The sequence below is a fragment of the Ursus maritimus genome, unplaced genomic scaffold (genome assembly GCF_017311325.1).
Source record: "Ursus maritimus isolate PB19 unplaced genomic scaffold, ASM1731132v1 scaffold_5, whole genome shotgun sequence".
Classification (NCBI taxonomy): Eukaryota; Metazoa; Chordata; class Mammalia; order Carnivora; family Ursidae; genus Ursus; species Ursus maritimus.
This window is the reverse complement of record NW_024426663.1, coordinates 53,331,018-53,345,771: the sequence shown is the minus strand read 5'-3', so window position 1 is coordinate 53,345,771 and position 14,754 is coordinate 53,331,018. Positions and strand designations below refer to the sequence as shown.

At 44.8% G+C, this 14,754-nt stretch overlaps 2 protein-coding genes across 2 annotated transcripts; one reads left to right on the top strand and one right to left on the bottom strand.

Moving 5' to 3' along the window:
* Nucleotides 1-66: 66 nt before the first annotated feature.
* On the bottom strand, nt 67-2,036 carry NDUFA2 (NADH:ubiquinone oxidoreductase subunit A2). The gene is made up of 3 exons (XM_008691511.2): nt 1,876-2,036; nt 1,647-1,753; nt 67-272 (listed from the first exon to the last, which is right to left on the bottom strand). The coding sequence occupies exons 1-3, from the start codon at nt 1,974-1,976 to the stop codon at nt 181-183; spliced, it is 300 nt and encodes a 99-aa protein (XP_008689733.1). The 5' UTR covers nt 1,977-2,036; the 3' UTR covers nt 67-180.
* Nucleotides 2,037-2,137: 101 nt separating this feature from the next.
* On the top strand, nt 2,138-14,364 carry IK (IK cytokine). Its single transcript, XM_008691504.2, has 20 exons — nt 2,138-2,306; nt 2,827-2,893; nt 4,780-4,872; nt 5,363-5,422; nt 6,467-6,634; nt 6,805-6,919; nt 7,376-7,446; nt 7,544-7,590; nt 8,465-8,628; nt 9,982-10,090; nt 10,443-10,482; nt 10,643-10,862; nt 11,114-11,132; nt 11,810-11,888; nt 12,155-12,235; nt 12,484-12,541; nt 13,491-13,579; nt 13,778-13,886; nt 14,059-14,093; nt 14,181-14,364. The coding sequence occupies exons 1-20, from the start codon at nt 2,291-2,293 to the stop codon at nt 14,206-14,208; spliced, it is 1,668 nt and encodes a 555-aa protein (XP_008689726.2). The 5' UTR covers nt 2,138-2,290; the 3' UTR covers nt 14,209-14,364.
* Nucleotides 14,365-14,754: the final 390 nt, after the last annotated feature.

Here is a 14,754-nt window from a genome sequence, read left to right as displayed (position 1 = left end):
CTGCTTTGCCTCAGTGGCTGCACGATAAGTGGCGGAGGGTAAAACGAGGACAAGAACATCCAGAGATGGCATTTTTCGGCACAAGCTTTATAAAGAACAAATGAACGCTTTTTTTATATTGTACTCAGTCCAAAAGAGGCCAAGCTGTAGGGCTGTTGCTGTTAACAATCAGTGGAGGCTTCAGGCCTTGCTACTTAGCACATTCTCCACGGCTCTGGTTACCTGATCAGCACTGAAGTTGTTCAAAGAGACATTCTTCTCTTGTCCAAATGCTGAGGAGAGAAAAAGGGGACTAAATATCTAATATGCACCGTGGGGGTTACCAAAATATTAAAAGATCTTTGTCTTCAACTTTGTCTTGTTAGAATGGAAAAAGTAGTATAGAGATATGACCGAGGTGTATTTGGGATGCCTAGAATTTATCCAGGGGGTCTCAAACACATCTAGGAAGCCCAGGTCCTAGGAAGTCTAGAATTGTGGCTGATTCTGGGTGGCAGCAGTGGGAAGGAAGGTGTTTCAGGGAAGTTTTTATTAAACACTATGAACAGTGCTTTGCGTGGGCCTAGCCTTGGCTGGGTGCCAGTTCTGTGGCTCCTGTAGTACTGGTATAATACACTAATTTGCGTCCATCTCCTCTAGTCTCCTGGCTTTTCCCTCCTCCAAACAATTTTTAATGCATACTGCAATTATCTACTGTTAGAACCAGACTATCTTAGGTATGACTTCTTTTCTCCCGGCCCTGACATTCCTAGAGGAAGGCCTACTATGTGTCAAGCAACATAACCGTAATTTTCAGACTGTGGTAAACTTGGAGGATATAATAAAAAGGAGCAAAGGGCAACGTTACATAATTTGCCAGGGAATGCCTTATTAAGGAGGTGATATATAATTTCAGACCTGAATAACAGCATAAATTCTAACCAGCTAGCCATGAAAATCTGGTAGAAGTACATCCTAGGAAGAGAGGACAGGTGTAAAGGCTAAACCCTGCTGTATCCTAGCTACATAACATTAAGTATATTCCATAAAAAATTTTTTTTGGTAAGCTCTATGCCCAACGTGGGGCTTGAACTCATGACCCAGAGATCAAGAGTTGCATGCTCTACTGATTGAATCAGCCCGTGCCCCTGTTCCATAAAATTTTTGATTCGCCTTTCTAACCTCCACAATGAGAAAAGAAAGACTCCAGCCCCTCATATAATTAATGAAGATTAAATGACATTTAGGCAAGGAAATACTCAATGGAGACCTTAACATTAAGTGCTCAACAGAGTCATTATATGCTTGTATTATTGAGATTCTCACACTACCTGAAATGGCACTGTCCACAAATCATGTGTAAGAACCCGCTTCGATAGAAATTGAGCATCTCTTTCTTTTCCCTATCTGAACCCTGTTCTGAGTTATGAAACCGACAGCTCCTGGTCCCTATGCAGGACAGGGCCCACCTCCACATTGGTATTACTCGAGAATCAGCATTCTAGAACACCGCGAATGTAAGTTTATCTGAAACAACGTCAACAGCAAGGCCTAAGTTCCGAGTTCCAGTCTCCCTACAGGTTTTTCTGTGACCCTGGATGGCCCTTCATCTTCTCCAACCCCTATTCTCCTGCCGGGTTCCCAGATCGCCCACTTCCCCGGCTTACCGTAGCGGGCCCAGAGTTTGGGCTGCACATCAGAACACTCGCGGATTAGAATGGGCAGGCCAGGGTTCGCCTTCTTCAGCTCCACATAGCGTTTCTCGATGAATTCCCTATGGGGCGGGAGAGAAAGCCGTGCGTGCTGTCTACGCGCGGGCCTCCCCAAACACCCGGAAGGTAGAGGTCATGACCTAGGCGCCCCGAAGCCTACCGGCCCTACCATCTTGCGCCTCACCTGACGCCCTGGCTGCCGGGCGAGCGCTGGCACAAATGGAGGCGAATCTCACGCAGGCCAAGTTTGGCCCCGATCCCGCGACTCGCTGCTGCAGCCGCCATCTCCGCGGGAGCCTAAGTCTCCAGCCCGGGACTTCCGGCCAAGCTCTCCAAGAAGACCAATCGCGGCCCCTCCTGTTCCCGCGATAGTTAGATGACGTGAGGGGGCGGGGTAAAGTTTAGCCAATGCCTTAAAATCATTGCAGAGGAAGCGCTCCACTTCTTCCCATTTTCTCCGCGAGCGGGTGGTAGCGGTCGGTCTACGGAGCGCAAAGCACTGTGGGCTTGTTCCTGAGGTGCATCGTGGGAAAAATCTTGTCCCGGCTGTGTTGTCTTTGGAGCGTCAGTGCCGCCGGCGTTGAAACACCGCAGGCGAGATGCCAGAACGAGACAGTAAGGCTCGGGTCATTTGTCCTTTATTACCTTCAGGACTTGGGACACTTGGCGCGTTGTTTTCGCTTCAGAGTTTAAGCCCTGTGTAGGTGGTGTGACGCTGGAATCTGGCGAAGCCGTTTGGTCTCGAAGCCGGGCAGCTCTGGACTATTGTCTCTAAGCTTTGTCCTTGCCCCAGTGACTACGGGTGTGTTTTGTCTGCGAACTACCCCCTACCGCCCGCATTTAATCTTGGGTTGCGCCGGTTTATCTTACTCGTAGTATCTTGGATGTCGTTTTCCGGAAGTATTTGCTGATCCTCCAGCGCTGGTTTAGGGGCCGCCTCCTCTGCACCCACAACTCCTTGTGTTTTCTCACTTGGGCGCTTACTACTTTGTGTGGCCACTGTCGCTGTTTTTGCCTGTGAGCAGTTTGACGTGAAAACGTCAGTATTCACTATTATAGTCCCAACTTTCGCACAGGAACTGACACGAAAGAGCTTGATTAAATTAATGCCCTTTTTTTTTTTTTTTTTTTTAAGGCGAACCTTTCTCCAACCCTTTGGCTCCAGATGGCCACGATGTGGATGATCCTCACTCCTTCCACCAGTGAGTATTTCAGCCTAGGACTACGGGCATGAACTGGGGGATGAATAGAGTGGTGTGGGAATGGTGAAGGAATTCTAAATGTCTTGTCAACAATGATGGTGAGAAAAATTGTACCACTTGACCCTTTATCTCTAAACTTTAGCTGGATCAGGTCAACTGCATAAGAGTATTAGAGGGGGAAGTTCTGGCTGAGAGGGTGCTAGTTTTTAAAGTTAATGTTTAATTATACATGATACAGGAATTGATTCTTGTAGAAAATTAAAGTAGAAGTAAGGGTAACGTTCTTTTTGATAACATCCCCAGTTCCAGTCCCTTTCTTAGAGGTAACCACTGTTCGTTTTTTACATGTGTCTTCTTTTCCTACTTTAAAAAAAAATCCATTTATATACATACATGTATGTCTGAGGAAGATATGTTACTATTTAGTAAGTTGAAGTATTAAAATTAAATGGAATATATTTATATCATTTTGCCACTTGCTTATTTTCCCCACTCATTGTTTGGGAGATTATTTTCATGGCAGTGACAAGGACTCCATCCTTTTTTTTTTTTTTTTTTAAGATTTATTTATTTATTTTAAAGATTATTTCAGAGACAGAGAGAAAGAGTAAGTGCGTAAGCATCAAGGAGGGACAGAGAGAGGGGGGAAGCAAACTCCCCACTGAGAGGAGCCCCGGGCAGGCTTGATGTCCTGTGCCTTGATCTCTGGATCTGGAGATCACGACCTGAGCCAAAACCAAGAGTCAGACACTCAACTGACAGGTTGCCCAAAGGACTGCTTCCTTGACTAGACTTTCATCAGGCTTCTCTGGGGCCCATTTTTGTCTAGGCCTGTTGGGTTCAGTTTTAGCAAAGAATGCTACTAAGCCATTTTATGGAGTGTCCCTTTAAGTAATCAAGTAGATCCAGTCAAGCTCTTTTTCCCCACCCTTGATGGCTAACCAAGTTCCTATTAGTAATTTTTTTATAAATCCTCAGTTGTCCCAGTTTTTTTTACAGTTGAGTTTCAGTCCTTCTCCCCTATGGCAGTAGTCTTTATTCCTATTACAGTAATCTTGAACAGTGTCTTTCTTGGGAACACTTAGCAGGATTCTTTGCTAAAACTGGGCACAGCAGGCCAAGGACGAGACTCAGTCAGAAAAGGGCTCAAAAGGGCGTGACTAAAGTTTGGTCAAGGAGTCTTTGTCACTGTACTGATGAAAATTGTATCTTATACCATCATTGCTGTTTGCCGCACATTTGGAAAACACTATCACAATCTAGTCTCTGGTTAATGGACATTTAGGTTGTTTCCAAGTTTTTATTATTTTCAAAGCTGAAATTGAGGGGTGCCTGGGTGGCTCAGTCCGTTAGGCATGTGCCTTTGGCTCAGGTCATGATCCGAGGATCCTGGGATCAAGCCCTCCGTTGGGCTCTTCGCTCAGCTGGGAGTCTGCTTCTTTCTGTCCCTCTGCCTGCCGCTCTTCCTGCTTGTGCGTGTTCGCTCTCTCTCTGTCAAATAAGTAAATAAAACCTTTAAAAAAAAAGCTGAAATTGAACCGTTTTTACATGCCTTTTTATACACCTATGCCAGTAATTAAGAAAGCTGAATATAGGTGAGTGGAGTTGCTAGGTCATAGGATATACACACTTAAATTTTGATATAGCCAAATTTCCTTCACATTGGGTATACTGACTTACGTTCCCTTTGGCAGAATATTCACTTTACAAATTCTCACACATACTTGATTTATCAGACTTTATAACAGTCAACACTCCGATGCATTAAAGGTGGCATGTTTCTGTTTTAATTTGTATTTTCCTGATTTCTGGTAAAGTTAACCATGTTTTTTACATATGCCTTTTCCAATTATTGGGGACTAATTTTTAAAATCTTTGCCTTCTAGATCAAAACTCACCAATGAAGACTTCAGGAAACTTCTCATGACCCCAAGGGCTGCACCCACTTCTGCACCGCCCTCTAAATCACGTCACCATGAGTAAGTTCTGGGGTCTTTGAAACTTTCTCCCATCTCCTTCCTACAGAAAATCTACTGAACTATATGTTGTAGGAACTGGAAGGCTACTTCTTTTTTGAAGCCTGTGATTCTGCTTCTCTTCACTGGAGATAGAAGCTCCAGTGAAGACTAGGGCATGCTAAGATCTCAGAGTATGTTCCACACACCACTTGTACTACTAGAGTTGCTGCTAGTTCTTAAATGGGCAGATTTCAGGTCCATTTGAGCCGTAGGGACTCAGATAGTGAGGTAGATATTGGGGGATATAGAATTTTAATAGTGCTTCAGGTGGTCGTGGTGCTTTCTAAAGCTTAGAGCCACCTACCTACAAATAGAGATCTGGATCTCTGCATGGTCAAAGCTGTTGCTTTGCTCCGTATTTTAGGCTTTTCTTCAGTCCTCAAGGCCAGTTGTTGGGGGTTTCTGGGGCTGTGGCAATATTTTGATATCACTGAATTTCTTTCTCTTCTAGGATGCCAAGGGAGTACAATGAGGATGAAGACCCAGCTGCACGAAGGAGAAAAAAGAAAAGGTGAAGGAAGGATGGAGAAGTGTTGGACTGTAAGGTGGATAGTGGTTTTTTGAAAGGAGTAGGGTCTAGGAGTTATGAGGCTGGAGATTGAGGTATTCCTTTATTATCTTGAGGTTCTCTGCTTTAGTGGAGAGGAGTGATAGGCAGAGTGGCCATTTAAGACTGGGGTCAGTGTGCAGTATTTTAATCTCATCTTTACCACTTCTTAGCTGGATAACCATGGGCATATTCCCTAACGTTTCTAATCGTCAATATACTCATGGGTAGAACAGAGTGATTTCATAACTTTATCAGGTTGTCATGAGGATCAACTGTGATAGTGTGTGTAAGCACTCAGCACCAGCGCCTGGCATGTTGTAACCACCCAGTAAATCTTGCCTGTCATTACCACCATCATGATCGCCATTATTTATAAGATACTAAAATTTCTGGACCTGGTATTTTGCTGTTCCTCTCTTCTGGGGGAAGACCAGCAAGGAGTGATTTTCTTTCTTTCTTTTTTTTTTTCTTAAGATTTTATTTATTTATTTTTGCGAGAGAGAAAGAGAGAGCAAGCGAGTGCGTGCATGAGCATGAGTTGGGGGGAAGGGCAGGGGGAGAAGCAGACTCCCCACTCAGCGGGAACGTAATGCAGGACTTGATCCCAGGACTCTGGGATCATGACCTGAGCTGAAGACAGACTGAGCTTAACTGACCGAACAACCCAGGGGCCCAGGAATGAGTTTCAGTTGAAATTTGGAAGGTGATAAAAATTTAGATAACTTCCTAGTTGCGCTTTGGAAAAGTCTCATACCTCTTAGAGACTCGGTGATACAGAGTTGGGTGGCATTAAAGAATTCTGAAATGACAGATGGAGTGTTCTGAGGTGGCATTGAAAGTATATCTGGGAGCTGGAAGATGCTATAATTCTGATTTTGAGGACTATCCGGAGGTGGCCAGCAGTTCTATGAGGACATGTATGAGCTTTCACCAGGCAGGAACAATTCTGCTGAACTTGCAATAGCAGCCGGTGAGCCTTACACATTTGTTTTTCTCTGGTCACAGTTATTACGCCAAGCTCCGTCAACAAGAAATTGAGAGAGAGAGAGAACTAGCAGAGAAGTACCGTGACCGTGCCAAGGAACGGCGAGATGGCGTCAACAAAGATTATGAGGAAACTGAGCTGATCAGTACCACAGCTAACTACAGGGCTGTGGGCCCCACTGCCGAAGCGTGAGTACCCAGGCGGCCAGGGCACAATTCCCTCAGCATCCCAGAGTCCTACAGTCACAGTGTGAATTCTTCCTAACACTTTCCCCACTTTGGAACCCAAGTTGAGCCATTTCAAGAGGGACTTGGCACTCACAAAGGACTATTCTAATGTGGCTTCTTTCATTATACAGGGATAAATCAGCTGCAGAGAAGAGAAGACAGTTGATCCAGGAGTCCAAATTCTTGGGTGGTGACATGGAACACACCCATTTGGTGAAAGGCTTGGATTTTGCTCTGCTTCAAAAGGTGAGCTGTGGTGGGTGGGTAGAGAGTAATCCTAGAATGCTGAATCCTCTCGTATGGGCCTTTCAAGGTGAAGGAGAGAGACTGCTGTCAGTCCAGACCATATAGAAGGGCTAATGGTGGCTCTTCCTTAGGACTAATTGCTACTCATCCTTTAAGTCAGCCTCAATTTTAGTTTGCGGGGGGAGGGGGGAACCTTCCCTGATCACCCAGGTATGGTTAAACCCCATTCCTCATTTCCCACTTCTTGTACCATTGCATAGCTCTTTTATTTCACATATCATAGTTATCACATTTTGCTCGTTTGTCTCTTCTGCTGTAAGCTCCATTAGGGCAAGGACTATATTGTCTTGTTCAGTATTGAGTTCTTAGTTCCTGGCACAATGTGGTAAGTAGTGGTGTTAAGTAAAAAATAATGTAAAATGAATAAACGTCTAAATCTTCGTGCTTCCCTGTTAGGTACGAGCTGAGATTGCCAGCAAAGAGAAAGAAGAGGAAGAACTTATGGAAAAGCCCCAGAAGGAAACCAAGTAAGTAAAAACCGGGAAAAGCTTGAGAGTTTAGGTAAGTGGGACCTAAAGTAGGAACACATTTGGCAAAAAAGAAAAAACGTTTTTGTCTTTTCAGGAAAGATGAGGATCCTGAGAACAAAATTGAATTTAAGACACGTTTGGGTAAGTACAGAATTTCTATACTAGTGGTTGTGTATTTTAGGTGAATCGTAGGGAGTTTAATGCTCTGAGCAGGATATGCTTTCCCTTTCTCTCAAACTGCTTTCCTCTCTTTCTTTCTCCCAGATTAGCTGGTTCTCTTAGAGTACTCTACCAGAACTTAGATGTGGACTTAGTCATTTCCTGTATGTTATTAATGTCTCCTCAGTTAGGTTGGAAGCTCTTGCAGATTGTGGCTTATGCACTAAGGAAGGTAGCTTATAGCTTATGTGTTAAAAGAGGTAGCATGGTTGGTGATTAAAAGTTCAGAATTTGCATTCAGAGACCTGGGTTTGAGTCCCGGTGATGAAACCACACTAGGGATGTGGTATTAGGCAATTGACATCACATTTTCAGTGCCTGTTTGTCTGCAAAAATAGGGTTAATTAACCTCTTGGGATTATTGGAGCAACAAAAAATAGTATCTGCAACATGCCTATCATATTGAGCATGTAGCTGACCTGGGTTTTCCATCACTGTCAATATACCCTTAAACCTCATCGTTCTTGGGCCTAATACAATGCGAAGCCCATAGTGCCCTTGAGAAGACAATGTAAAAGAGTGGGTGGGAGCTCAGGCTTTGGAGTTAGACAGGCTGGGTCCCATTGTTTATTCTCTTGCTTAATAGCTGTATGTCTTTAGGTAAATCACTTCACTCTCAGCTTTAGTATTCTGATCAGTTAAAAAGAGATAATAACGTGTACCTTAGAGGGCCTTTGTGAAGATTGAGGCAATAGTATTTGGTGTGGTGGGTGGCACAGAGTAAGCACTTACTAAATGGCTGCCATTATTGTAGAAGTTTCTCGGTGGCTATGCTTGCTCCTTCCTCTTTTCGTAGGCCGCAACGTTTACCGCACACTCTTTAGGAGCAAGGCGTATGAACGGAATGAACTCTTCCTCCCGGGCCGCATGGCCTATGTGGTAGACCTGGATGATGAGTATGCTGACACAGACATCCCCACCACACTTATCCGCAGCAAAGCGGATTGCCCCACCATGGAGGTAAGTGATCTGAGTCCTGAGAGCCTGTCATGTGGGCCTCAAACCTGGGCATCAGCCTGCATTCCGCCTGGACCACATCTACCACATTTGACCCATCACTAAGTCCTGTCCACTTTTTACTTCCTAATTTCAATTGAATCCATTCACTTTTACCTATTCTATCGGTAACATTCCAGTTGAAGCCATCATGTCTTGCTGGACTATTAAAAGATGCTTCTATTTTGTTTCCTCACTTTCACTCTGGTTTCTTTCCAGCATTTTATTTTATTTTTTTATTGAGTTGTAATTCATGTGCCATATAATCCACCTTTTGAAAATGTACAGTTCAGTGGCTTTTAATATATTCATAGAATTATGTAGCCATCACACAATTTAAAAAAATTTCATTCACCCCCCCCCCAAAACCCTCTGTACTCTAGTCATAAGCCCCACAATTGTCCTATCCCCTTTTCCATTGTGATTTTTACATATGGCCAGTGTGATCTTTTCAACATGGGAATTTTTGTCTCACCACACTTGAGAAGCTTTCAATGATTTCTCATTATTAGGATAAAGAGTAGAATCTCTGCAATTTGTGGCCTTCCAAGCCACTTTCTCACCACGATTCCCTGTTTGTTCTCCAGTGAATCCCAGCTTTCTTGAATGTGCTAGATTCACTTTTCTTTCTTTCTTTCTTTCTTTCTTTCTCTTTCTTTCTTTCTTTCTTTCTTTTTCTTTCTTTCTTTTTCTTCCTTCCTTCCTCCCTTCCTCCCTCCCTCCCTCCCTCCCTCCCTTCCCTTCCCTTCCCTTCCCTTTCCTTCCCTTTTTTCTTTTCTTTCTTCTCCTTCCTTCCTTCCTTCCTTCCTTCCTTCCTTCCTCCCTCCCTCCCTCCCCTCCCCTCCCCTCCCCTCCCCTTCCCTTCCCTTTTTTCTTTTCTTTTTTCTTTTCTTTTCTTTCTCCTTCCTTCCTTCCTTCCTTCCTTCCTTCCCTCCTTCCCTCTTGCTTTTGTGTTAGGAGAGAGAGCATGAGCAGGGGTGGGAGGGGCTGAGGGAGAGAGAGAGTCTGGAGCAGACCTATTGTGGAGCCCAGCTCAAGGGGCTCAGTCTCATGATCTTTAGATCATGACCTGAGCCAAAATCAAGAGTCAGATGCCCAACCAACTGAGCACCCAGGGGCCCCTAGATTCACTTTTGACCCAGACCTTTGTATATATCATTCTGTGTGCCTGGAATGTCCTATGACACCTCCTTTCCCTGTTTTTTACCTAGTTGGTTGTAATTTATCCTTCAGTTGGTTGAATGAATGAAGGAAGGGGGGAAGGAAGGAAGAGATTCTTGCTCTGTGGATAATATCCTTGCTGCTTCGGGTTTTCAGGCCCAGACCACACTGACCACAAATGACATCGTCATCAGCAAGCTCACCCAGATCCTTTCCTACCTGCGGCAGGGTACCCGCAATAAGAAGCTCAAGAAGAAGGATAAAGGTAACCTGGAGGGTTAGGAAGAGAAACCTGAACTCTGGAGGGGCATCTGAGGGTGGAACCAAGGTTTCCTGGAACTTTCTGTGTGTAGAACATTGGGAGGCTCTTGGGGAGCAGAAAAAATGGGAGCAATGGAGCATTAACAAGGAGATGGTTGCATCCAGGTTCTGTCTGCTTGACCTACCCAGGAAGCAATTGGTCAGCTTTAAGGCTTGAGAAGGGAGAGTATGGGGAGCTTTTGTTATCCCACCTTCTAAACAGATGTTTAAATGGGCATTCAGAGCTTGAGAGCACGGTTAGGCTGAGTGGGAATCAACTCAGGAATGTTTTCTTCACTACTCTTTTTATATTTTAGGGAAGATGGAAGAGAAGAAACCCCCTGAGGCTGACATGAAGTATGTATCCTAGCCCTGTCACCTCCTATGTGTGAGGAAAGGGTTCTGTGTTCCTTGTCTTTGGCATTTTGGGGAGGTCTCGATGTGAGAATCTGGAGAAATGGCCAGGGAAAATGGAAGTGTGTATGACTTTGGCAGCTAGTGATCTCTCTTTTTCTAGTATATTTGAAGACATTGGGGATTATGTGCCTTCCACAACCAAGACTCCTCGGGACAAGGAGCGGGAGAGATACCGGGAACGGGAGCGTGATCGGGAGAGAGACAGAGACCGTGACAGAGAGCGGGAGCGAGAACGAGATCGGGAGAGGGAGCGCGACCGAGAGAGAGAGGAAGAGAAGAAGAGGCACAGCTACTTTGAGAAGCCAAAAGTGGATGATGAGGTGAGATATGGCCCTGGTACCAAGTGGTGGAGCTGCCCATCCCTGTGCCTGCTCCGCCAGATACAAGACTTGTCATATAGGTGCCTGATGGTTCCGTAGCAGCAACTGGGTCCACTAATCCAGGGTGGAAAGCATCCTGAAAATGAGGCAAGAAGTGGGTAGGGAATTGAATCACAAATCAGTCAAGTGGGGGAGAGATGAGTACGAATCCCTCGTGGCAATACTCACTTCAGTTTCTGTTTTCTTTCCAGCCCATGGATGTTGACAAAGGTGGGTGATATGTGAGACATCTTGCATTCGCTCTGGCAGTCTTGGGCTGAGAGGCTGTCCTAGAGCTCAGAGCTGGCAAAGGTTGGGATTGTGGGACTTCCTGGTCTGAGTTCTCATTAAGATCCACGTCTTGCTCCGTGATATAGAAAGAAGATGAGTCTGGAATTACCTGCATCTTCCTGGGCGATGGCAGGGCGTATTTGCTGTCTTAGATAGAGTTCCTCCAGCTGGGGGTTTCTGAAGACATGAGGGAGGTCGAACTGGCAATATTCTGTGTACATAACCCCATCTCAACCAGAGTAGCTCATTATTTAAGGATTCATTTATTTTCGAGATAGTGCACGCATGCACACAGAGTGGGGAGAGGGGCAGAGGGTGAGGGAGAAAGAAAATCAAGCAGATTTCCCACTTAGCAAGAAGCCTGATGTGGGGCTTGATCCCACGACCCTGAGATTGTAACCTGAATGGAAACCAAGAGCTGGCTGTTCAACCCACTGAGCCACCCAGGCGCCCTGGAGTAGCTCACTATTAGTTGGAATTTGATTAAAATTTTGTTAGCTAAAAGTTTTTTCTGTTGCTTAAAAAAAAGATTTTACGAAAACAGGTTGGAAGTATGTGTGGGGGGCAAAGGTAAGTTCCTTGTTTTTCAGTCTGAACAGATCTGTCTTTCCCCCTAGGACCTGGATCTGCGAAGGAGTTGATCAAGTCGATCAATGAAAAGTTTGCTGGGTCCGCTGGTTGGGAAGGCACTGAATCATATCCTTTATTTCAGTATGTTGCTGGATTCTAGAAAACTGTTGTCCCGTTTTCTTTCTAATTCTACCTATCTCCCTATTTCCCTACAACCCCCGGCCCCCACCCTGCTTCTTACCTTTTATAGTAAATTTTGACAGGGTTGTGGCCATTTCTCAGATGACCATTCAGGTCCTTAAGAGTTTTCATTTTGGGGCTTCTGGCCCTTGGCCCTTCCTTCTTGAAGCTTTTCTACCATAGGTAGAATTATTTTCTTTAACATAGCATATGCTGAAGAAGCCAGAGGACAAGAAGCAGCTAGGAGACTTCTTTGGAATGTCCAACAGTTATGCCGAGTGTTACCCAGCCACGTACGTGAGACTGTTAAGGGAGGCTGGGATGGCTGGAGAACAAGTTGTGGGGAGGCATGAAGTGGAAATTCGATTACCTGGGACAGGGGTACTTCTTGGATGAACTGTTCTTTTAGGCGCTTAGTGGGAGGTCTCGGGTGGAGGGGGCTTGGTCATTTTTAGGCATATAGCATCTTAGTTGGGTAGGTTTCTGGATAAAGCAGAGGGGTCTGGGTCTGCACCATCTGTTTAACTGTTGTGTCCCTTAGGATGGATGACATGGCTGTGGATAGTGATGAGGAGGTGGATTACAGCAAAATGGACCAGGTATGGAGTTGGAAGGGTGAGTGGGGAGTCTTGGGCAGTTACTCTTTGGCACATACCCCCTTCCGCATTTCCCAAAAGATCTGTGTCTCATTTTCTGGGCCTTAACCTTCCGTCAGCTGCAACAGTAAGAGCAGCAGCATTGTGGAGTCATGGGAAGCTTAACTTTTAAAGTGCCTGTACAAAATCAAATGAGATAGGCCAAAAATAGATTTATTTTTATTTCCTACAAAGTGCCAGGCTTTGATTTCCACAGTAGGCAGTAAGCAAGCCTTTAGTGCATAAATAGAAAGGGTAGAAGGCATTTCAGTGTAGAAAATAATTGAATTGTATTCTAACCAGGATTGAAATATTCTTCTCTAGTCTTAAAAACAAAAATACTCTAGGGGTGCCTGGGTGGCTCAGTCAGTTAAGTGTAAGACTCTTGATTTCAGCTCAGGTCTTGATCTCAGGGTCATGAGTTCAAGCCCCACGTTGGGCTCCATGCTGGGTGTGGAGCCTACTTAAAAAAGAAAACAAAAAAACCACAAAAACCCTGACACAACACCATTAATGAAGAAATTTCATCTACTTTTTCCTTGTTTCTCTTTACTGCAGTGATTGAGCCTGGTTTAATTCCATCTTGGAGACTTGCTTAACCCTGGTTCTGCCACTTACTAGTTTTATGACCTTGCCAATTTATTTTATTGCTCGTGCCCCAGTTTGCTCATTCATCAGGAGAGTGGAGAGGAATATGGTTCTCTTTTAATAGAGTTTGAGAGAATTAAATACACGTTTAGTGTTCAGAGTAATGCCTAGTATGTAGTAAGTACATAGTAAGCATTTATTATTTATCAGGGTGGGATTTATGAATAAAGAAACAGGATAGTGGGAAACCTGGCTTTAGTAAGGGCTAAAACTCTGTTTTCACTGACATTTCTTCCTTCCCTATCCCCATTCTGTCCTCCAACAGGGTAATAAGAAAGGACCCTTAGGCCGCTGGGACTTTGATACCCAGGAGGAATACAGCGAGTATATGAACAACAAGGAGGCTTTGCCCAAGTGAGTCGGTACTAAATATGGCCAGAGAGTGAGGAGAGGGATGATGGGGTGGGCTAGCCTTCACCAGGTTAGAGGGTGTAGTCTGGCTGAGACATTCCTAAATAGATTGTTTAGTCACAGGGCCATCCGGGAACACCTTGGTACTGCTATGCAATCTCTGGTGCCTTCTTTCCCCCAACTGTCCTTTATTTTTCTCAGAGCTGCATTCCAGTATGGCATCAAGATGTCTGAAGGGCGGAAAACCAGGCGCTTCAAGGAGACCAATGATAAGGCAGAGCTTGATCGCCAGTGGAAGAAGATTAGTGCAGTAAGTGAGATCACCTCTTGGGTGGACTTCAGCTGGAGGAGACACTGGCCCACAGATGCAGGAACAGGCAGAGGGTTGGAGAGCCAAGGAAGTAGGAGAGAAGTCAGGCTTGTGCCTCAGGTGATCTTAGACTGACAGTGTAATTCTTGGTTATAACTGTTCTTTTTTGTAGATCATTGAGAAGAGGAAGAAGATGGAGGCTGATGGGTGAGCACCAGCATTCTTCTTCTGGGGCACTGTGGGAATTGCTTAGAGTATTGATTTTATGCTGACTCACTTCTCCTTCCATTTCAGAGTTGAAGTGAAAAGACCGAAATACTAATTTTCAGTTCCAAGTCCAAAAAGATTCCCCACAAGGATGGGCTCACCAGTGCTTGCTTTCTACAACGCCCCAAAAAAGTTGTAAGATCTCTTCTTGTGAATGTATATAAAATGTTATTGTATAATCATTTAGTTCCATTAAATCTGGTTAACCTACTAAATCATGTCTTCTCTGTTTGAGCATCATCCTTCCCGGGCCCCTGAAGCACTAGGAGGGCTACTAATTCCACTGATGTGTAAAACGCCCATGCAGAAAGTTAGCCCAGTCCTTCTCTGAGCTGTGGTTTTAGATTCCTAGACAGTAAGGATCCTAGCCAGGATTCCTAGTGGAGAAGGAAGTAATGACCTCACGATGGGCAAGAGGTAGATAGAGGAACGTAAGGATGATTGGTCTCCAATGTCAGTCATTCAGGCCCATTTGGGGGCCTGTTTTTAGCATAGAGATTCCAGGGGAATTAGGGTCCACCCAGTGGGCTGCCAGTCTGATCCCAGGGTTATGCAGGACTAGGCTGTAGGTGAAAGCAGCTGATGAGAATCACTTGGGGGA

What these genes read in the sequence shown, in the direction of transcription:
- NDUFA2 (XM_008691511.2), bottom strand. Translation starts at nt 1,976, where the DNA reads ATGGCGGCTGCAGCAGCGAGTCGCGGGATCGGGGCCAAACTTGGCCTG. An exon ending in CCCGGCAGCCAGGGCGTCAG is followed by an intron (nt 1,754 to 1,875) that starts GTGAGGCGCAAG and finishes CCCGCCCCATAG; the next exon opens with GGAATTCATCGAGAAACGCT. An exon ending in CAAACTCTGGGCCCGCTACG is followed by an intron (nt 273 to 1,646) that starts GTAAGCCGGGGA and finishes TTCTCTCCTCAG; the next exon opens with CATTTGGACAAGAGAAGAAT.
- IK (XM_008691504.2), top strand. An exon ending in CCCCCTGAGGCTGACATGAA is followed by an intron (nt 10,483 to 10,642) that starts GTATGTATCCTA and finishes CTCTTTTTCTAG; the next exon opens with TATATTTGAAGACATTGGGG. An exon ending in AACAAGGAGGCTTTGCCCAA is followed by an intron (nt 13,580 to 13,777) that starts GTGAGTCGGTAC and finishes TATTTTTCTCAG; the next exon opens with AGCTGCATTCCAGTATGGCA.